Source organism: Stegodyphus dumicola, chromosome 5 (assembly GCF_044657685.1).
Source record: "Stegodyphus dumicola isolate Sdum_Otavi_A_Nest chromosome 5, ASM4465768v1".
NCBI lineage: Eukaryota > Metazoa > Arthropoda > Arachnida > Araneae > Eresidae > Stegodyphus > Stegodyphus dumicola.
The window spans coordinates 108498916-108523824 of NC_140772.1; the positions used below are offsets into that span (position 1 = coordinate 108498916).

General features: G+C 31.8%; 1 protein-coding gene and 1 long non-coding RNA gene across 3 annotated transcripts in view; one reads left to right on the plus strand and one right to left on the minus strand.

Annotated features, from left to right (window-relative positions):
• LOC118196788 (serine-arginine protein 55-like) overlaps positions 1 to 20766 on the minus strand; it is a 36731-nt gene extending 15965 nt beyond the window's left edge. For both annotated transcript variants that reach the window (XM_035368253.2, XM_035368252.2), the window contains exons 1-3: positions 20610 to 20766; positions 20301 to 20431; positions 17600 to 17670 (exon numbers count right to left, since the gene is read on the minus strand). In XM_035368253.2, the coding sequence (XP_035224144.1) occupies positions 17600 to 17670; positions 20301 to 20423 (194 nt within the window). In that variant the 5' untranslated portion in view covers positions 20424 to 20431; positions 20610 to 20766. The remainder of the gene's footprint in view (positions 1 to 17599; positions 17671 to 20300; positions 20432 to 20609) is intronic.
• LOC146997199 (uncharacterized) lies at positions 10556 to 11108 on the plus strand. Its single transcript, XR_015041192.1, has 3 exons — positions 10556 to 10739; positions 10862 to 10919; positions 11030 to 11108. It is a non-coding gene; the product is annotated as an uncharacterized LOC146997199 (long non-coding RNA).
• Positions 20767 to 24909: the final 4143 nt, after the last annotated feature.

Consider the following 24909-nt stretch of genomic DNA (forward strand, 5'->3'; position numbering starts at 1 on the left):
TTATTTCTAACAAAAATTTTCAATACGATTTAAAAAATACTTAAAATAAAAATATACACCTTTTAAATAACAGTCATGTTTATTTCATAAAGAACGATTTCTCCTATCAGGGTGTACATATTCAATAGTTATATTGGAATCGAAGTTCACAGGAAAATCTTACTAGTTCAAATTTGTATCTTATATTCCTAAAATGTGTTTCATATTTTCTTTTTTATGTTGATAATGCTCACCAACTTAAGATAAATATTAATAGTTTCATAATTTTCTCAAATAGTCACCAAAATCGACAAGTCATGATGAATAGCTATAACACTGGTTTATGCATTTTTTTCTTTTCATGTATAAAACATCAAGAAATTGTGCAAAGGTAATTAATTGTGTTAATAAGCAAGTACCAATACTTTATGATAAAAAGTCTCATAAGCAGATACAAAACTACAAGACAACATTGCCATACTATTAATTATTTACGTGATGGTCACAACTACTCTGCTGTTAAGCAACTAGACCTCTCACCAATGCCACAGAAACTGGCATGAAGGTTTTCCCAAGCTGTCCCAATTTTTAAACTTTATCCCAAAGATGGCATGGGAACAAATGGTACCATTCGAAAACACAAAAATTTTCCAAAATCCTCTACACATTACTATCAAAACTATAAAAGTTGTTTCTTTCCACTGAAAATTGAGTAGAATCTGCTTAATCTGAATTAAAAAATGACTTCTTTTGCAGCTAAACAAAAAGAAATCTATTTAATGATATTTTAAAATAAATTTGGGTATTTTGTATTTATTTAGCAGATTCATAAACAAAAATTATGTTCATTAAATTTCGTGATAGTATATCATACTGCTAGAATTAGTTTCAGAATTATGGCAGAGAAAACTGCCTGAAATTTGAAAGTCTTATTAACTTATAATAAATAAATTTAGAAGAAAGAAACAATATTAAAATATATGAATAATATTAAAATTAATTACTTAAAAACTGAATTACAATAACCAACAATATTTCGGAGAACATAGTTATATTAAATTGTTAGCTTAGATGATTGATTATTATTTTATTTGACTACAAAATAAAAAAAGAAGACATTTATTACAAAGGAAAAAAATGTTTAAAAGATCCTGGTCTAAAAAAGCTAGTCTATGCTACAGTTTTGGCACGATTTTGCAAAATTGTCGAAACAGAGAGGCATGTTATCACTGCTCTTCATAATGTCGCCAAATCCTGTACATGCAGGCTTTTCAAGCCTTCGGGGTACCGTATACTTGGATTAAACCTATTTTGTTTTATAGGAGAATGGGAAGCCATTTTCTTTAGTTCAACATGCACTGTACTCTCTTGATTCTCGAAGTTACTGGAAACCAAAGATGCTGAAAGTCAGGCTTTTCTAAAAGACAATCTGACTGGAGCTGCGAAAATTGGCTATATGCCAGCTGCCCGAATACACGATACATAATTCTCGAACAGTGATCATTTCTGACGTCGTCACATTTTTGGGGATCACCACATGACAGTCCCCAACTTTTCCAGATTTTGACCAAAATATTCCCCCCCGACTTTTTGGTCAATTTTCGAATTCCCTGACTTTTTCCGGTTTTCCAGATAGCGTGGCAACCCTGTTAAAAAATCGATCTGAATTTACGGCACTGATTTATACCAGTGATTCATTGGTAATCAATGGTCCTCAGTCTGTAGGTCACATTATAACCATCAGCTGCCACTTCGTCAGTATCAGCCTTACTAGGATATAACTGTACTTCCAAATAATTTTAATTTATAGCTTTATCTAAATTTACTGTTTTGCCTCATACTGGTGATCCACTGACTGACCTTAAATAACCTTCAACATGTAGATTCCCCTGAGGATCTTGAAAAAAGCATAGATGGGTATTTCTGAGCAGCAGCCTTTACACACAAATCACTGGCAACTAAAACAGCCTTGGAAGTCGCAAGCACTTCCTAAATCATAAACCCTACATCAAGTTTACGAGCCACTTATGACTGATTATAACAACTTTGATGTTTGAGCCATCACAAATGCCTGAGATTACCAATAATTTACTGTGGCTTCCATAAGATACACCTAGGTATCTTCTACTCAACCTAGAAAAGAACAAGTGATATAATAATTAGATTTCTACTTCACACAGTTAAATTTAACAGCAATGTGGTTCAGAACACATTGAGCACTTTTTTCTGTATCATTGTTTTCAAAATATGTTTACTTCATCATAACCACATTCATAAAATTGAATTCTTAATACATGGCACATACGTTATTAATGCAGATTGTGTACTACGTACCTGTCTAGACTATTGATCTGCAAACTAACTCTTTAATGGGACTAGATCAAAACCATTCGCTCACTGAATTAAAATGGTTCTCTAATACTTCTCACAACTCTAATAATAATCTTGATGAAAAACGCCAGGACGTGAATTGGGCAGATACTGAGGATGCAGCGAAAACCACGAAGAATTGCACAAGCAGTGGGATAGGAAGAATAGACTCAATTAAAGGCCAAGTACTCAAATTGATGTCTTTTGACTGCCATTTTGAGATTTCCTAAAATCTCATTAGTACACAAAACTAATAGTAAAGGACTTTAATTAAATTTTTCAAAAAGTTGGGAAATGGTCAAAACTGAACTCACTTTTAACACGAGAGGATAACATTCCTCTCCTAAAATCGATATTTCCTGGCATCCTTCCAACAAGAAGCTCCTGTGAATAGCAAAAACACTTAATTCCATTTTTTGGAATCGGTGTTCATTCGCTGAATTAGTTCTTTAAATCAATTCCAGAGTGAATCGAATCATTCACCTCTAGTCTAAACAGCTAAAACTCATTAGCTGTATGAAGTACTTTGCTGGCATTAAGATATTTGCTAAGTGAAATCTTTGTACAGCAGGCACGGCAGTTTTCGGATAACCGGCTCTTGGCGACCTCGCTACGGCGGCCGGTGGTGGTGGCGATTTCCGCCAAACCCGGGCTACCCACCTCGACAACTTTCTGCTGACGTTTAGGTTACTGTAGAATCCGGAGTATCGGGAGGGATTTAGGGAAAACTTCTGTGTGCTCATATTGAAGGTCACGTGACCATTTTTCTTCGCTTCTGCTGCGTGGTTAGAAGTTGAGAAGTTTGTCTCCTACTTGATCGGAGCATAGGTAAATAAATAATAGTGTTAAATGCGAATTAAAACCGATAATTATAAATAAATAATAATGGTAAATGCGAATTAAAACCGATAATTATAAATAAATAATAATGGTAAATGCGAATTAAAACCTATAATTATAAATAAATAATAATGTTAAATGGGAATTAAAACCGATAATTATAAATAAATAATAATGTAATTAATTATTATTTTTATATGTTTTTTTCCCTTTTGCTTTTCATTTCTTACATATATACGGGTAATTAAATATAATAAGAAGATTAATTATTATTTTTATGTTTTTCCCTTTTGCTTTTCATTTTTTACATATATTGTTCGTAATTGGAGTTTCAATAAAAAAAAATTTTAATTCCCTTTTGCTTTTCATTTTTATTTTTAGAATTAAAACGGATAATTAAATAAATGATAAATTATTAATGTAAATAATAAATTAATGTATGTAAATTCGGTGTCTCTTACTTGATCGGAGCGTACGCAAATAAAAAGGCGACCCACCCTTTAAGGAAATGTTCCTCTTTTTGCAATCACAACTCGAAAATTATAAATCAGAGAAGTAACTAGGCAGGATTCTGATACTTAATTTGGAATGAACTTTGCAAGTCATTCCGTAGCGTTTAATTTTTTTCATATCTTGAATCTCTTACTATCATTAAATAAGGAAGAAATTGCAGGTTTAAATGTATAGTTCTCACAATGTAATAAACGACAGTACTTGCAACCTGTGCAGTCGCACGAAGAGGCATGGTTAGGGACAGAAAAAGTTTGGATTTAGAAGTACGATTGACATTACCAAATGGCAAAGTTAAAGGCAGATAGATTTTTTCTCTGTTATTTACACTAATAAGCGGGAGGGCAAGAACGCCTTTCTAATTGTTATTTGAAATTAAATTTTACAATTTACTTTACTTTTACTTTTAATTTACTTTCTACAGCACCGTCAATCACCGTCAATACAGTACGTGAAACCGTCAATAATAATATAATAATGATAATAAAAATGGTATCACACAACTAAAAGTATATACTACTTCGTAAATTTCGATAAATTAATTACTGAAAATATTAAGCATATCAATGGCAGCGTTGGACCTAATAGTTTTAAGTTGCATTTCAACATTTGAAAGAACGCGAATTACATTGCTATTTTCACCACACAAACGAATGGAATATTTCAGAAAAGAATTCTCCCCCGTTATTACAATATTTCAATAATTTTCGCAAATTAAAAAATTTATTTAATACGTTTTAATAATAAATGAAGCGATTTTCACTCATATAATCCCTTTGTACATTACTATCTTTCATTTCAGAACCACTGCATAACTTTTCTAAGACATAAATAGCTTCCGTTAATATATGTTCCCATACATTATATTTATTTTTTTATATTTTTGTCTTTAATAAATTAATGATAGATAGATAAAAAAAATTGATACTGCTTAATTTATAAGCAGCGTAAAAACTGGAAATCTGAGGTCATTAATTTCCGAGACATTAATAGTTTTTCAAGATGCAAATAAAGCAGATAACAATAATCATAAATATTAATGCTCCTAAAATATATCCGCATAACCTAATCGATTTTTGCTTTTTGATCCACCACAAACCTATTTTCATTAAATGAAGTTTTGCGCATTTCTCTGCAAAGTACGCAAAACTTGTTTCATACAACTTTATTTTAACTAAACGTTATACTTGTTTAGGGAAGTATAAAACAAGTATTTATGTGTACTACTTTTAAAATCCATGTGACAGAGTGTGAGTTCTCATTTTGAAATATACGTTGTGTCGATGAGCTTAACTACAAATTATTAAACATTTCTGGCAAAATGCCAAAAATTAAAAACAAAATTTTTTAAACACGTCCTGCGCTGTATCTGCAGGATCTATCAATCAATCAATCGACTCGACAATCGAAAATCAATCGACTTGAATGGAGCTCACCAACATGTAAAAAGCGTTTCTATTAATATGCAAGATATGAGAAAGAAGTTTGAAGACATTATGAAAGAAGCAGAGTTTTGAATATACAATTCTTGTATATTCACAAAAATACAAATATACAAATTTATATACAAATTTTATATACAAATTTTTGTATATAAAATAAATGGGACATAGAAACTAAATTTGAAAAATAGAAGAAAATAAAAACAAGAAAATATTGATGAGTTATGTGAGGATAACAGGCCTTGAAAATTCCGAAATGTCTTTTAAAGTAACAGTTTTTTATGCTGCTCTCGACATTTTAAATACTCAGTTAAAATACAGAATGACTGGAATAACAAAAATCGCAATGATGTTTTCATTTTTGGAACTTAAATTTCCGTATTTGTCATTGTTAACAAATACGGAAATTATTAATAACTAGCGGGCTGAAGCCCGCTTTTAATTGTTGACGTGTATAAGAGTTCCTATGTTAAATATCACCGTTATGCCATAGTTGGACCGAACTACCAGGGTTCAGCGGTTTTGCGCGGGTTCCCCCTGCTTTATTCCCATGCGCATCCAGAAGATACTGCATACACGTCACACATGCGTAAAATCACGAAAACACCTAAGCAGGCAGCCCGCTCGCCGGGATTCGAACTTTGGACCGAACTACCTGTGTTCAGCGGATTTGCGCCCGCTTTATTCACTTGTGCATCCAGAAGATACTGCATTCCCAATACACATGTGGAAAATCACTGAAACACATATAGAGTCAGCCTGTTGGCCGGGATTCAAAAGTTGGACCGAACTACCAGCGTTTAACGGTTTTGACCGGGTTACGCCTGCTTTATTCACGTATTCATCCAGAAGATACTCCGCACACAATACACATGCGTAAAATCACGAAAACACCCATGCAGCCAACCCGCTAGCCGGTATTCGTAAGTTGGACCGAATAACCAGCGTTCAACGGTTTTTCGCGGGATTCATCCGCTTTATTCACCTATGCATCCAGAAGATACTGCATACACGGTACACATACGTAAAATCACCCAAACACCCATGGACCCAGCCTGTTTTCCGGGATTCGAAAGTTGGACCGAACTACCAGCGTTAAACGGTTTTGCGCGAGCTGCACCCACTTTATTCACGTATGCATCCAGAAGATACTGCAAACATCATACACATGCGGAAAATCAAGAAAACACGCATTCAGCCAGCCCGTTAGCCGGGATTTGAACGTTGGACCGAATTACCAGTGTTCAGCGGTCTAAGCGGGCTGCACCCGCTTTATTCACATATGCATCCACAACATACTTCATAAACGTTACACATGCGGAAAATCACGAATATTTGTCATTGTTAACAAATACGGAAATTATTAATAATGTTTCAAAAATACAGAAAAAAATATAAAGAAGACTTTGCTAATGTACTGGAAGTACAACTTTTATTATTTATAAATACTTTCAGAACAGATATCCAAAATTTGAAATCCGTTAAGGATTTAGCTAAATTAGCAATGGTAAAATACTATGACATGACAAGCAGTTAATCGGGAGTGCAATTAACTTATATTGTATTTATCATTCATTATCTGTAACCAAAGCCACGAGCGAGAGGTCATTTTCAATAATAAAAACATATTTAAGAAACACTATGATACAAGATCGGTTGTTAAACCTATCACTATTGAGCGTTGAAGTTGACTTGGCTGTGAAAATGGACGTCCAGGTATTGATAAATAATTTTGCGGAAATGAAGGTTAGGAGACGCAAATTTTAATAAAAAAGATTTTTGTCTTTATGATGAATTTCGGTCACCAGTGTTATAATTTACACTTATTGAGGGGGGGGGAATTAGAGAAGAACAGCAGTACGGGCTGAGGGAAAATTAAAAAGAAACAGGAAAAATCTTTAGCATTCATGTTTTTTTATAAAAATGATGTATTCAAGTAGTTTAGTGTACCAAAAGGATTTTTAAAAGGACAGCAAAAATATTACATATTTTCTACTAAAATTGTATATTCAAATAGTTTTCTTTATGAAGTTTATGATAAATATGTTTTATATTTAAACAAATGTACTTGTATATTATTGCATAAATTATGTTCGTAAGTTGAGTAAAATCACAGAGTACTATCTATTGATGTAATATTTTTTCTGTACGTTTATCAATTATCTTGTCTGTCAATATCAATTATCTATCACTCACACGCACGCACACAAAAAGTCTTAAATTACAGAATTAAAATCATCTGACGTCAAATACCCAGACTAAAGCAAATTTGCATTTCACCAGTTAGCAAAGGGGAAATATTTTCCTTTTTATTCTTTCTTCATATTACATAACTTTCAAATGGTTCCCTGAGAACGTGCTTTTATTTTTTAACAATTAATCCAGATGTGATAAAAATCATGAAAACATTGGCTCCAGGAATCCTTGATTTTTTTTTTTTTTTTTACTTTTCACGTTTTTTTCTTTTTTTCTTTAGTTTAATTTTTATTTTTAAGCACACTAAATTTATTGGTTTAGGGACCCAGGAAATTATTTTGCATACGGGACCAAGAATTCTAGTTACACCACTGTCTATAATGTATATATGCGTAGCTAGTATATGTGTAATGAGATGAACTACCAGTGCTTACATACTTTACCGCCAGGCCGCTGCTGAACCCTTCATTAATTGATGACATAATCACACAAAGCCACGCATTTACACACAACTCCTGAACATAACAAGCAACCAGCGCATTAGCGGGATTCGAACTTCGGACAGAACTAGTGCTCACACACTTTACCGCCAGGCCGCTGCTGAAATCTTCATTAATTAATTACATAATCACACAAAGCCACGCATTTACACACAACTCGTGAACATAACAACCAACCCAATTATTCTACACTTATATAATAATTCTATAATTATTCACATTATTTAAGTGATATGATTCATTAGTGTAATTGTACTGGCTCGTATACACACGAGGAAAACCACGAAATTTCCAATGCAGCCAGGGCAATATGAAAGACAAAAAAATGTAACAAATAACCAACAATTAAAGGTTACCAATAATAGTGTACAACAGAGATGTATACCTCTCGCCAACTGAAAACAATTGTTAAATTCAATGGAAATGAATTTTCAAAATCAACAGACATGCGGTCTTTAAATTTTGTACATCCGAACTGTCTTCTCTCTTAAGCAGCAATATGACAAAACATTTAAAAGAAGAGCATATCTTTAGAATTTCCGATAGACAGTCTTGTGCCGAACAGTGTTGCCATTGCTCGCTTAGAAATCGTCGAGTTTCTTAATCAAAAACACATAAATGCTTTACAAAATGTTAAATAGTTAATAAAACAAATTACAAATTTGAGCTTTCAGATGCCCATATTCGGGTGGTGACGTACATATTCAAAATTTCATAGCTGTAGGTACCGTTGTTTTATCACAGTATCTGCATAAATGTTATGTACGTTAAACATACGTATATTTATGCTGATTCTTTATTATTAAATATCTTTAAAATATAACACACAGCGATAATATTCGGTAGAAACAGTTCAACGCAAAATGCGAAAACGAAATTAATAGCCCTTCTGGGCTAACGCGCTTTGGGATAAAAACGCAAAAATAGAACATAACAGCTTTCATTGTCAGTGCTTAAAAAAAAAAAAAAAAAAAAACGATAGGCCTTATTTAATTTAATAAAATCGAAAAGTTGAGCAAGTTGCATATTTTTGAGAGGATAAATATGCCACGAAACCTTCAAAATCATTTTTTAGTTCATCAAGCACACATATCTGCACACAAAAATAACAATACCTATTATTCTTCTGCATCTCTGTTTAAAAATGTTTTAAAAAAACATATGTACCGAAAAACATTTATTTGTAAAGTAAAATATTTTTTTTTCGAAAATATTTTAAATAAATTTAAAAAAGAAGATTTTTCGCGATCATATTTTGCCGCGGTTAAGCCCGTGCAGCTGTCTGTCTGTCTGTCAGGTACTGAAAAAAATCAGTACTTCGGTACTTACGTGAAAACGTGGTTTGGACTTTGCCAAAACTAAGTTTACTTTTAATCTATTTTCATCCATTACATTTTTTAATATTATTTTTCACTTAAAATTTGTTTTAATACTTTGTTTTCATAGATACATATCATTACTATTATTTTTATTTTCTTTTTTTTTTTTTTTTTTTTTTTTTGTAACAGTACTTTCTAGTTTGAACTTTTCACTTCTCTATCTTCCTATAATGAACTAATATTGTTTAATTAAATTTATAATTACTTTTCATCTTTATTAAACTTTTTTATTTCTGATAGTTTTGACTTTTGCATAATTACCAAGTTTCTGAAATTTCTAACAATAAATTTCATTAAACTATTTCTGTCACTGTACTGACTTTTTTGAATATGGCTTCTTTGCATGAAAAACTGAAATATTTCTGTTTAATTACTGACATGCATTTAATTAATACAGAGGCAGCTGCACTCGAGTTTGCCACCGATGCTGGACTTCTTCCCAGAGAGGATGAGGCACCACCTTGCCCCAAGTGCCAGGCACCGATGAGAAGCAACAAGAGAAAGGAATCAAAGCTCGGATGGCGTTGGGTCTGCAGCCTGAGAAATCGCAACAACTGCTCTGGCATGATTAACCCCATTGAAAATACATTTTTTGAGGGTAGAAAAATCCCAATAAGGGAAGCTTTAGTCATAACTGTGTACTTTGTTCTAGATCACAGTTTCAGTTACATAAATCAGCAGCTAAAGCTATGGAGGGAAAAGCAAAAATTACCAGTAATTGCAAACGAGACTATTGTTGACTTTTTATCATATTGTAGTGAGGTATGTGAAATTTTTGCCTCTCATCATAGCAGAATGTTAGGTGGTAAAGGAAAATCTATATTAATTGATGAAACATTTTTGACCCGCCGCAAGTACAACCGCGGCAGGGTAACCAAAAATATGACCATCGTAGTTTTAGGCATCTACTTTCGAGAAGACAAAGAAGGATTATTTTTCAAGGTTAAAGGAAAAAGTAAAAGGTATTTGTGGCCTTACATTAAACGTCATGTTCACCCAGAAACCACCTTCATATACACTGACTCTGCTCCACAATATAACAGGATAGAAAATTTATTTCCGGCAGCAACACATAAAACTACCAATCACAAGAAAGGTAAATATGTGTCTTTTTTTTTTAATGAGTGACATTTTTTTTTCCATCCTTAACATTCATTAATCCTTTATTTACAGGCGTATTCGTAGATCCCGATGATAAACAGAACACTATAAATGATCTTGAGGGTGAAAACAAACTTTTTAAGAGGTCTATAAAGAGCAAGAGAACAGATGATATTTGCACGCAGTACATGGCTGTACATTATTACAGGCGGTTCCGCTTGAAGCCCTTTAAGAAAGACTTGCTCAGTTTCTACAGGACATTAAAGCTGTGTATCCAGGCCATGGAAAAGTCGGCCTTGAACTTAAAATGTTGGACGAACCAACATCAGAAAGCGAAGGAATTGAGGACCTGATGCCTCCAAAGAAATCAGCCCGACAAGATGATGATATACCATTCATTCAGGAAGATGATGATAAATGGGGTAAAAGCAACAAATATAACTTTATTTTTGACATAATTTATTTATTTACATATATATACATACAAAAATTGCATTTAAATATTAAATTACATACCATTATAATCTATGTGCTTATTTTTCAGAGTAAGGGAACACAGACCAAGTTTTAAAACTGGAATAAATGATAAGAAAAGCATACAAGTAAATTGTTTACTATAATTTGTGTAAATGTTCAGATGGTCCACAAATTTTGATTTAATACCTTTTTGTTTTTCACTACATGAAATTGTTATTTTTTTATTTCCTTTTAGAATTCAACCAAAAAACAGAGCCCAGAAAACAAAAGGATGGAAATGTTGCGAAAATGTAGCATATCTTTTACAGAAAGAGGTAAATGTGTATTTCAGTTATTCTCAACTTTTATTTTGATGTGAGAGCTATTCTTTATATATTTTGTTATTCCTTCATTAAAATAAACTTTCTTTCACAGCTGCAGATCCAAAATGTCATGAAATACTATGACAGAGGTAAGACAAAATTTTAACCATTCACAGCTTATGTTTCAAATTAGTGCTTCACTTTATTTTAATACTACTCCTTCAGTAAAAGCAACTGTAAAATTTATTTAGTTATTATTAGTATAAGTTTACCTACTTATTTTTCAGTAAAAAAAACTTTATTGCAAATTAGGTAATCCAAAAAATAAATAAAAGAAAGAAGAAAACTAATTTTGACAGATAAATTGACAAACATAGAGGTGAGTTGATTAATTTAAAGGTTTCCAGCCTACTTCTTACCAGAAAACATTTTATTGTTAAGGATAATTTATCACCCCTTTCAGGTAAAGAATATTGCAGAAATGAGAAATGAATCATGGAAAGAAATGAATCTTCAGTCAGAAAATATACAGGTGAATTCATTACTTTTAATGTTTCCAGCCTGTTTATTTTAATTATGTATTTTCATACTACATTTAGTATTTTAATTTTACCGTTTATTTATTATTTTAAATATAAGGATTCAATCTTACATTATTAACTTCTTAAACTTGCCACCCTTTTGTGGTAATTGTGTATTTTTGTACTATGTTCAACTATTATTTTCTAGTTAAAAAGAGTATGTAGTTAACAAAAGATTAAAACTAAACAACAGAAAGAACACTTTTAGAAAAAATATTAAAACATTTAATAAAAGTGTTTATATATACGCTAACTTATGTTTTCATTATCGTAACCTTGTTTAGTTATCTTGTATTATGAATATGCATAATATGGATATTTTGTTTAGGGACTTCAAAAATAACATTTTGCTGCCACTTAGACGAGGGAAGAAGCAGATGGAGAAATCAACTCTGATGACAAACCCAGTACCTGGGGGTATAGCCAGGTTTTTCTTTCAAGAAACACATCCGAGTTGAAACGACTGATGCGGGCCACACCTGAAAGCGAAGGAACTGAGCAACTGCTGCCACCACAGGAAATCTCGACGATCATGAAATTTAAAATCTTGTTTATTTATCTTGTATTCTGCATATATAACATGGATATTTTCTCTACAAAAAACTCCAAATAGTGAACTGCCAAGTAATACTGCTGAAAACTGCAAAATGTGGTGCTGAATGGTAAGTAATATAAAATATATGTGTACACATTAAAATTAGAGGATTATGACTCCTGGCGAAACCTCGTAAAAAAAAACGCATCAGGATTCCTACCTCCTAGTCTTACACGTACTAGCTTAAAAATTGGGATTATTTGTAACTATTTTGTTTCACTAATATCATTAATCACATTTCTTACTGTTTCTATTTTTTTTATCAAATTTAGATTTAATTAAAAATCACTTTAACCTGCATGTAACGTCATGTAATGTGAAAATAGTGCCTATTTTTTAAATGAAATTATATGATAATACCCGCATAAATATTTTTTATAAATAATTGATTTAAATATAATTATAAAAACTAATTTACAAAATTTGGTAATGCTTCAATTAAAATGAATAGTCAAAAAGCAGAAGAAAAGATTTTTCTTTTTTTAAGTACGTGTAAGTCTTAAGGTGATGTGGAAATGGAATCATTTCTAATTTCAAAATGCAAAATGCTTGTAAAAATTGTTCTTTTTCAGATCTGATGAACAGGCCTCGATCTATAAGAGTGGAGTTCAGTGAAACGAAGTATTGGATTTTAACAAGGAAGGAATCTATAACAGTTTTTCTTGTGAAAAAATGAAATTTTATAAGTTATCAGCAGAGTCATAGTTACTGTTTTCAGCGCCCAGGGAAAACTGAAGATTTTGTGCCCCTCCCGACTACTGGCCAAAAATGGAAAACATTCAACTCTAAAAATTCGTAACATCATTTTGGCTTCCCTTGGATGATGTGCCCACGAACATATGACCCCTTTCTAGCCCTGGTTATCATATACACAGTTTCTTGTGAACTTGTTGACTGTGAGAACCTGGATACATATTTTCTTGCAAAACTGTGAGAAACTAGATAAAAATTTTCTTGTGAAAAGATGAAACTGTGAGAACCTGGATAAAAATATTCTTGTGAAAAGGTGAAACTGTGAGAACCTGGATAAAAATTTTCTTGTGAAAAAGTGAAATTTTTATATAAATATAAATAACATAATTTAAGAAGACAAAGATTGTACAAGCAATGTCATCTAGGGGTAAGTACCTTCATTTTGCAATATATGTTTACATTGATAAATTAAAAAATATGAAATTCTAGCATATTGAAACATAAGTTAAGAAATATTTGTTTAAATTTATTAATTAAAAAAGGTGAAATTCTTACATACTGAAACAAAAGTTAAGAAATTAATTAATTAAAAGAGTTGAAATTCTTGCATATTGAAAAATAAGTTAAGAAATGTATGTTTAAATTGATTAATTAAAAAAAAAGTTGAAATTCTATATATGTTCAAATTGATTAATTAATAAAAAAAAATGAGTGCTATATACTGAAAAATAAGTTTCTTAAAAAGAACTTACCATATATTACAAATACCTTAATAAATGTTCTAATTTTTCATTTCTCATCCATATATATCACGTTTAACTATCATACACTTACCTGCATAACATAATTAATTTAAATATAAATTCATTATTAATTTAAATGCCAAATAATATAATGCCGAAATTACATGCAAGTCAAATTTTTAGGTTGGAAGCTTTCTTTTAAATCGATTGTTTACAGTTTGAGCGTAAGTACTTCTTCGCCCTATAGCGTTTCATGCAAAACATTTCACTCGTTAAAGTACACGTTAATTAAAATTTCTTGTTCTATTACTTTAGACTTAATTACAATTAGTAAGTTATCATATCATGCTTAGTAATATAACATTAACTATGTTGTACAACATTGAAGAAATAGGGAATGTCAGGCGTCATCATGTCAACATGAACAAGGGTAAGTTCAATTTTTCCTTTTGGCAGTTCAGAATTGTTTTCCCTGTCCACTTCCCTCGGATAGGGAAAACAATATTTGGCCGCCATCTTGGATTTCGAAATGCGCTTTCTGGCGCATTTCTGAAATCCAAGATGGCGGCCAAAAACTCGCCAAATTCAGCCAAGAGCCGGGTATCCGAAATGAGCCGCAGGCACTGTTGGTAAAAACATATTTGTGGATGTCCCTTGGCAATAACTGGCAGTACATGGACACCGAGTTTGTGCAATTTTTTTACTAGTTATTTTATCTTTCTGTAGCAGTGATTTTTGCACAAAAAATATCGGCTACACAAATCCAAAATAACACGTCAAAGAACTGCACAAACTCAGTATCCATTCACACATCGCAGCTACAAATCCAAAATAATAAGTCAAAGAATTACACAAACTCGACATACATGTACACATCGACCTATTTCCACTTAAAAAAAATCAGAATTGCACAAACTACTCATTGTGCACTCCATTGACTTTGTACACATCAATCTATATTCACTTGAAAAGCCAAAAAAGCAGCCAACAACAACAAATATATATAATCTCAATAAACTACATTTTAAATCAAACAATGAAATAACAAAAAAAGAAATTCATCTTAGCACTACACAATAGAAATATCCACTTATCTTATTTGCAAATTTCCCTGTCTTCAGTCAAACAAAATTCCTTAACAGCATCCAAAAATTTCCTAAAATTATCTGAACTAGAATTTGTAAACTGGCGTCACCACACGAGTTCATAAAAGTAAGAGTCAAAAATATCTTGTCGTTCAACCATACACATTTCCACAAACAGGACACTTATGATGGCAACTAAGTAAACCTTCATTTACACACAAGTTAATGATTTTTCCCCTTCGTTCGAAATCATACAGAAACTTCAGATTAATCTCACAACATTTAGCCACTGTGTAAACCACAGAATAACAATAGGGAAAAGTGCAGAATCCTCCACTTCGCACATTTTTAAGAATTGCACATACTCAGTATCCATGTGCCCATCGACCTATTTTCACTTTAAAAAAAATTCCAGAATTGAACAAAAATGGCATTGTGCACTCCCTTGACTTTATCCATGTACACATAGACTGATTTTCACTTAAAAAGTCAAAAGAAAATCGACAAAAATCCAATTCTTACTCAAATAAATAATAGTAAAAAGAGCCAAACAAATAAGTGGGCAATTCTGCACTTTACCCTAACAATGTACCAAAATCCATCCCATCACTCAAATTCACCTCATTCACACAACCAATTACGTCATAATAGGGTTTCCATAGTATTTAACTACTTGGGTTACCATAAATGAAACAAGACCTTAATGATAATCTAAGAGGCACCCTTCAATTACTCAAACCTGCACTTTTTAATGTGATCATGTCGCTTCAAGATTATTTTGGTATTAACCAAATGACACTAAGTGATCAGAAAAATATTTTTTAAACTATCAGTGGACTTTAAATATAACTACAAACATACAAATACTTTCTCTCTCAGTATTTTACTTACAAAAAAGTCATTAACAGTTGGAGTATATAGAATTCCTCTGCAAAAATTCCCAACACAAACTGTTTATATTCATCACGTTGGAAACTTGTTTTCAGAAAGCGGCAGGCAGATATCTTCTTTGATCCCCAACACTGCAACTTGAGTTTTCTTATCAATATCCAACCAAGTGTTAAACTCATAATTAATGTTATTTGGAAACGCTTTCAGTTATTTCATTTTCTTTATTTCATCTTCTTTATTTCATCATTTAGTAAAAGGTACGCACGTTTAAAGCTGTTCTTTCAAGATTCTTGGCCTCTTTACAGTCAAAAGTCGTTAATCCGGACTCGTCGGGACTTCGGCGATTCCGGATTATCGATTTTTCCGGATTATAGATCATCAGTTTAAATCTCGTAAGATGGCATGCAGAAATTCCAAAATTAAAAATATGAAACCGTAATTTATGAAATAAAGAACAATTATGATCTAAAGGGTATCAAAATTTGCAAAAAGAAAAAGCTTAATATTTATTTGTTTACTTTATTAAACATTTCTTTCAATGTAAGTTGTTTAAGTTTTGCTTCGTTTCATGTGATAATACTTTCTCTTTAATTCTATTAAACAGACATAATTTCTTGTTCAGTTACAAAGTTCCGCCGTTCAAGTCCTATAATTGCTGTGTCAAGAACACCGACTAATTTGTCAATCGAAATTTTTTTGTTTTCAATAACCTCTGTCACTTTTCTTCGCTATGGGAAGCGAATTATAATGACGAGGAACTTGTTTTAAATCATATCAAAGAAAATCATATCAAAGACGGAGCATATCGAGATGAAATACTACATTTGGTAAGGAATTATAAGCCAAATAAAATAAAAACATCTGTGCTGAAGATAAGGATAGTGCTGACAAATCAACTTCCAATTCATTACGCGCCCGCCGCCGAGCAGCGTGAAAATGATGAACAGATTTCGGATTTCAAAACATACTTTCGCTTTAGATCCTTTACATATTAACAAATATATATCGGAAATTCTATTTGATATAATCGAAAGTTTAAGCTTACTTTTATAAAATTGCTCTTACAGTCTGCAAAAAATAATAAGCCGGATGCAATTCGAAAATTAAGGAACAATGCAATCATCAACATTAACTGAAATAGATAATTATTTAGCTTATATGTCCATTATACATAAAATGCGCACGCGAAAACGTATTCTGCACTTGCACACACTCATATGCGCAGTCGTAAAAGGTCTTACGCGCACGCGTGAACGCCTCTGCGCATGTGTCAACGCGGCGCATGCGCAGAAAGTTTTTAGTTTTGATGTCCGGATTATGGATCATTCCAAATTATGGGTGTCCGAATTAACGACTTTTGACTGTATTTCTTATTTGGTAACACGTCTCGCATTTAAAAATTTCAGTATTATACTGTGACCTTATCCAGCAATTTTATTTTTTTATTTGGTGGCATTATTTCAATTTAAAAACTTTATTCTACACTATTTTAATCATATTAATTAAATTGTTGATCACAACAAGCAACATATTTTCCATGCTTTCATATTAATTCATAAGCAAAGGCAAATACAGAGTAGATCATCTGACCCAGCAGGTCACTTGTTGCAAGAATTAAATGTAGAAATCTATTTTAAAGCAATCATCGCAAAATTTTCATTCACGGCAAAACAAACAAAATCTACTTATACTACTACTTTATGTATTGATTTCAGGCATAAATAGCCAATTAAAACAGAATGTATATATATGATAAATAATTTTCAGCAATTATTATTCTTTCGTAGTAAACTACTCAAATGCACCAAGGTTAGCAAGCACGTACTTTGTTTTTTAAACTACATAACTCATCATTGAAATACTTTTCAGGTATTATTTTGAATATATACAGTCTAAAAAAGTATAATTTCTTTACCTTTCTCCCAAAAGCTCTTTACCATTCAACTCATAAACTGCATCGTCGGCATCGCGATAGTCATCAAATTCCTGTAAAAAATGTTTAAATCCTGGTTAATTATTTCACACAAATGTATAACTTAAAAATAAAAAAGGTAAATCTATATTTCCTAAACTAGCAGATTACTTCAAGATATAAACACAAATTTTTAAAACTCTTTAATAATAGATATTATTTTAAAATGTATTTTAACAATGTTAACATTTCCTCTTACTCTTTTTTATGCTAATTTTGACTTGATTAACACAATGCTTTTTCTATACCTGAATCTACAAAATATCATTTTTAAATACATATGCTTAATATCAAAATTAATGCCTTTCTGCTAACTGAACTTAACTGCACTAATTATTGTGTTTAACAAACTAAATATGACTTGCTTAGTTAGGATAAATCAGCTAATTTTAACATACATATGCTTAACATCATGCTGAATTTTGATTCATATATGCTATTTATCTTGTTTTATTTTAAAACTTATCTCTATAGCTAAAAGCATTACGAATGGCAATAAAAAAAAGGCACTGTCGCCAATGGGTTCTTTGGAAGGGGGGATCAAAAACAAAATGTATAACAAAAATTTTAAATGTCTGACTCATTTCCATAGGAGTTACTGATTAAGACTTTTTGAACAAATTATTTTATTAAAAAGCTATTTTGATGATATTTGGGCTAATCTTTGGAATATGGTAACAGATGGTAGTTTGGGAACATTTTGGTAAGGCGATAAAGGTTACTAGCTAGGACTTTAGCAGTATACATGAATAAAGTCAACAGTGTGCGCAATGACATTTTTGTGAAATTCTGGAATGTTTTTTAAGGAAAAATAGGTTGACGTGTACATGGATTATACTATGTATGTGCAATTCTTAAAAATGCGGCAAGCAGTTTGCGATTCTGCTCTTTCTCCCAAATTTGCACCTAATCTTTGTCATGATTAAGCATTTTTGTTCCATAAAAGTTCTAATATAAGCGTAATTTGGCAAGCAGATTGTTGGAAAAAATGTTGAGTTAAAAAAAAAACCATGCCTTTACTTCGTGAAAACAAAAAGGCGTCCAAAACAAAACTAGCAGGTTGCTGTAGCAGGGTTGGTCGCCAAATTTTCGCCAAGTTACCATAATCCAAAGATTAACCGATATTTGTTTTGTAATAAGCAAGGCTAAAAGTATGGGAAAAACTATATCTCAAGGGGAGGGAAAAAACATGAAGCATGTGTTTCATTATTTCATACAAGATTTACACGAATACATTTTTTAAAGAGAATTAATGAATAATTTATTCTACATGGCTGGGTAATAGACAGGAGACATATTTCCTTATTTTGACAGGATCAAAAAGCTCTATTCACTCAGTTACAAGCTGCTCCATAGTGATTCCTCCGAAAGAAAATTATAAAAGCTTTACCGTGTAAAGTGCAGAATCGCCCACTTGTTTGGCACTTTTTACAAGAGTAAGAAGAATTAAAATTTTTGTCAATTTCCTTAGTCTTTTTAAGTGAAAATACATCGATACATACACAGACAAAGTCAAGGGAGTAGCAATGCGAAATTTGCACATGGAAACCAAGTTTGTGCAATTCTTAAAAATTCTGCACGTTCCCCGATAAGTTTTCACCATACAAACTAAAGTGATTGCATTGTTCGAAGCTGTTTAATATAAAACATATTTTGCCTATCATACTAGTTATTAATTTTAAGCATCCAGTTTTAGTATTCAGTTTTTGATTGCTAGATTTATCAATAAAAGTAGTTAACATTAAAAATCTTAATTTTCTGAATACTTTTAGAAAGCTGATCAAAATTGCAAGCTCTAAATATTATCATCTTGAAATTTGGTATATATACCTTTTACACGACTGAGCTTCGGGAAGTAAAGTCCGCGTTTTACATTTTGTGCTACAAAATGAATCACTACCTTACACTTCAATTCGTCTGCATATAGTAAAATACTCGTAAATGGGGTAAAGTGCAGAATCGCCCATTTATTTGCTTGGCAGTTTTTACAAGAGTAAGAACTGAATTTTTGTCAATTTTGACTTTATAAGTGAAAATAGGTCGATGTGTCCATGGATAAAGTCAAGGGTATGCGCAATGCCATTTTTGTGCAATTCTCGGATGTTTTTTAAGTGAAAATATGTCGTAGTGTACACGCATACCGAGTATGCGCAATTCTTAAACGAGCCAAGCAGTGAGTGATTCTGTACTCTTTCCTTTAAATGCATAAAACAGTATCTGTTTCAGATAGCTATATATGATTTTTCCAATATCAATAAATTTTTCCAACAGTGATGGTGGTGTATTTAATTATGGCAAAGCACAATAGGGCTATCTGCCTAAGGGGAGGGATGCCTTCGTGGAGGGCTTTCTAAGGGAAACTGGCTCGTATACACGTTACACATGGGGAAATCCACGATAACACCCATGCAGCCAGCCCGTTCGCGGGATTCGAACCTCGGACCGAACTACCAGTGTTCAGAGACTTTACCGCTCGGCCGCTGGTGGGCCCTTTTCCAACAGTGAAGTAATCACTATAATTACTTTACATATCAATTACTTTACTCCTCCTACATACCGTTTAATGATGAATGATGAATAAGATAATACACAATTCTTCCGTACTTCAAATTTGAACATAAAATCTCCCTTTAAAATTACTTACCACAAATCCGAAACCATTCTTGATCAATATTTCTCGAATTCTCCCATAACCTTTGAAAAACTTTTCAAGATCTCTTTCCCTTACATCATAAGCCAAACGTCCTATATAGATCCTAGTACTCATGGCAAAGCCTGCAAAATGTAAATAATTGTTTAAAAAATAATACATATGAATCATAAAAATGGCTGAAATTTACACCGTATCACAAAATTAAACAAGTTACTTAATATACCGAAATTCTGAAATATGCAAATATGAAGCTCGAAACTTCAAAATGAATTTTAAGTTACGAATCAAAATTAGACTTACTTAATAATCACGCTATATCAATTACTTTACTCCTATACATAAATATTAGATCCAACGACAAAACAGTATACGCGGTACGTAAACCTACGGGGTTTCCTTTGTGTTTTAAAGGGCGAAAGTTTGATAATCAACCAAGTTGAGATGTCGCATGGCAACTGTAATACAACAGCTACCATTTTTTTTTTTTTTTTTTTCCCTGCCAGATACAAGTGTTTCTCAGTTTTAGGGCTCTAGTCTGGACACCGGTCGATATCGATATCGGAAAACCAGTTGGGATCCTCTTTCCTCTCGACAGCAGACAGGACAGCGAGTCTGACTAGTATGACCCCTAGTATATAGGAGCCTGACCACTTCAAATTCCGCCCGCGAAAAATGAAGTGGAAATTCCGTCCGGAAGTGACGTTTATCGCATAGCAAACCAGTCTGTCTCACCTCTAAGGGCCCTAGTCTGGACACCGTCGAGATAGAAGAACGGGTCGTTTTTTGCGATCTACTCGACAGATAGCGAGTCTGGTCACTAGTCTGAACACCTGTCGAGATTGATATCGGAAAACCAGTCGGGATTCTCTTTCCACTAGACAGCAAACGGGAGAGCGAGTCTGACCCCTTAATACCGTCGGCGGAAAATGAAGTGGAGATTCAACCTTGATAAAACATTTAGTAAAGAGCACAGAAAAAAGAAATGGGAAGCGTCAATGGATATTTTACACAAAACTGCAGATATGTGAAGAGCGTAAGCATAATTTTACGTATGATCTTTTGCAAAATGTAACTTTTCTAAAAGGTTACATGTTTGTAAACTATTTGTTAACAGTTTTATGGTTAAAATATTTTTTGTCTTAAAAAGTTATGTAACAGTGTCCTAAATTAAATCATTAAAATATAGCATCGCGTACGCGTGTTTAATATTCCTATTTAATTTGAATCAAAATTTTTTTCAATTTTTAGCAGCCCATGATAATATCAATAATTTTATTTATTCAGGAATTCTACTTATCACGTAGCTACAAATATACCATGTATCGAAAATACCAATAAGCAGAAAACTTTGGATTGATGCATTAAAAGACGATTTACTAGTGAGTAAAAATGTAAGAAATTTTTAACAAAAGTAATGGAAAGGAAAATAAAAAGAATTAAATAACTATAGGTTAAATCACAAAACATATCATCTTGCATATAAATACACACACATAACCATATATCTATTATATAAAATGGAAGGGGAAATTGCATAACAGCTGCATATTAAGATAATGAAAAGATTTTTCTGTTTATATAAATGAACTCTGGCATTCTTCCGTGTCAGTAGGTGCAATTATAGATACGTGGGTACCATCCTACAGTGCTGATGACACCAGAAAATCCAAACTTTCGATTGAATCGTAATTTGATTTTGTTTTGTTGAAAACTATGTAAATTTATCTATTTGGTGAAAATACCAGAACAAATAGCATATGTAACCTCTCAAATGCACCAACTTGACATTTATTTCTCAGCCCAATATATCTGTCATTAACAATATATCTCTGGTAACTTCCAGAAGCAAAACAATTTAAAGCAAACAAAACTTGTTTTGAATAAATAAATAACTATATATATATATATATATAATTTCTTTCCTAAACAGTATTGATTAATTCATTAAATTATCTCCTAAGTTTAATTAAAGTAGAATAATTTTAAAAGTGTGCATCCATACTGGTAAGTTATATTTTGAAAGATGTTTTGAAGTAATTTGAAAGCAAAATGTTAATAATGTTTTAACGGGGACTGGAGTTAAATCATCACGAAGAATAATATTTCAATTGTAAAAGGAAAAATTAAAACATGTAATTATTGTCATTGATCGGAAATTAGTTGACTTTTCAAAGGGAACAAACCAACTCCCGTTCAATGAACAATAATTGATAAAAATACGTAAATATGAAAGTGTTTCGTCTTTACTCGAGTTATAAGTTAAAGCCAAACCGGCAATTCTAGTCAGGCCAAATATTTCCGCGAATAGTTGCTACTCAAAGAACTTATTCTCATGAAGCATTTTAGTCAATTCAATTTGGAGTAAAAATCAATTACTGTAGAGAAATCCTGTAAAACTCGAGTAACCGTCCCCGACACTATCATCTTTATGTATTTGAGTACTATATTATTTGTAGATATTAAACATTGGAAATTGTCATTATGAAATCGAATTCAAAGTAAAGTTGAAAAAAACATAGAAGATTATAAAAAAGATAAATAATGCAAACTTTGTAAAAACAAATCAAAGAAAGCATAAAAATAATATAGAAAATAATATAAATAAGATCAGTGAATGTACATGAAGTTATAAAGGCCAGAAAGGTATTAAGTAACTTACATTCTTTCTAGTGGGGGAGTTGGCAAAGTGTTCTCTTCGTGTCTGACTCAGAAGTGTAGGGTGTCCGAAAATTCTTAGCGGCAGTAGGGGCTTTGAATAAAATCAGTCGGTAAGACTTGGGTGAAGTAATTTATGGTAGTGGGTGGGACTTGGAATTCTTGAGGGATGTATTATGTGGAGTTCTTATTTGAGAGAGACCGTCTGTTAAGATTTTTTTGAAAATACTAGTGAGTGGAAATTAATTAATTTCTGGCTAATTGTCGTGTCGCAATGATTAAGAATTTAAGAAAGGAAAAAGGAATTTTCATTGTCCAAGAGCTGATAGACAGACTAAAGGCATGAAATAGGCCCATTTTTTTAGTAACAGTATAGTAACAGTATATGTCTGAAGACAATTAGCTTTTGACAATATATGCAATTGAGTAATTACACTATATACAAATCTTCCAACTGACAGTCATCCAAGTTATACCGCCTTCTCAGGTTTAGGAATAAATTATCATATCCCTATCAGTTAAATGATTTAGAGTGAGTATTTAACGCCTGCTCTTTTAAGGCAATGGTTGATAAATTGAAAGGGAATTAGATTATTTTTGAGAATTTTGATAAGGATCAAAATTTGGCGTTGTAAATCTATTGTATCTGTGCATATAGTTTTAATTCGTTGTATTTGATTAATTATAGTATTGTTAATTACTTTTTTGGATATGTTGGAGTTCCAATTTAATAATTTGTTAGTATTGAAATTGAAGTTTCTTGTTTTGTCAAAAAGTAAAATTTTTTTGTAGTTAATGATTTGAAGATCTAGAAAGTCTATGCTATTTTGTGAATTATTAGTTTTATTAAGTTTAAGACAATTCGGATAAATGTCGGAGTTTTCAATTTTACCAAAATTATTAATTGTAATAAGGTCATCAATATATCTGTAGGTGTGTTTGTAGTAATTTAACTCTTGTGGTTGTAGATTTTTTTGGAAGTTAAATTCTTTGACAAATAAAAAGATATTACAGATCGAGGTGCTGGAAGGTAAGCCCATTGGCAATCCTCTGACTTGTTTAAAAAGTTGATTTTGAAACTTGATGTAGTTATGAAAAAGTGTGCATTTTAGGTAAGTTTTCCATTTGTCAAGAGTCATGATATTGAGTATATTAGGGAAAAGTTTTGGTAGATCAAGTAGACTGGTATAGATTTCTTCTAGAGGAAGTGAGGTACATAAGTTTTCAAAATCATAGCAGTTAATGTTTTGAATGTTAATGGTATGAATGGTATTAATGACAGGAGTGTTATTATGAATGATCCAGCAATAGTTATGATTAGTGTTACAATCATTGAAAATAAATTTACAGATTTTATTAAGTTGAATTGAAAAATAATAGTCTATATTTTTCTTGTAATTATTAGTTCCATTAGCTATAAATCTAAATTTTAATGGTGTTTTATGGAATTTGGGAATCGCATAAAGATTAGTAAATCTGTTGTAGTTTGCATTGAAAGTAATATTGAGTTTCTTATGAAAAGTTTTAATCCTGTTTATTATAAATGTTTCTGTAAGGTTGGCTGATTGATAAGTAGTTGCGTTGAGAAGTTCTTTATGAATAATCTCAGTGTAGAATTGTTTTCATATAATGCTAAAGTTATTAGTTGCTTTATCTATTTTTGTAATAGTAAAAAGCTGTTTTAATTTACTAATATCTGATGTAAGTTGCGACCAATTCAGTGTACTTTTAAATTTGAGGTGACTGATTTCTGTGGATATGCGTTGAAGAATTTTAGCTTTCCATTTTAAGAAGGTATCTATGGGTAAATTCAGTTGATAGCTTGCTTTAACTATAAATTCGTTGATGTTGTTTTCGAAAATCTTGTAACAGTAATTTGTAGTCATGTTTCTGACTGGTCTAAATTTTGTACCATAACTCATTAGTGTTTTTAGTTGATGGTTTT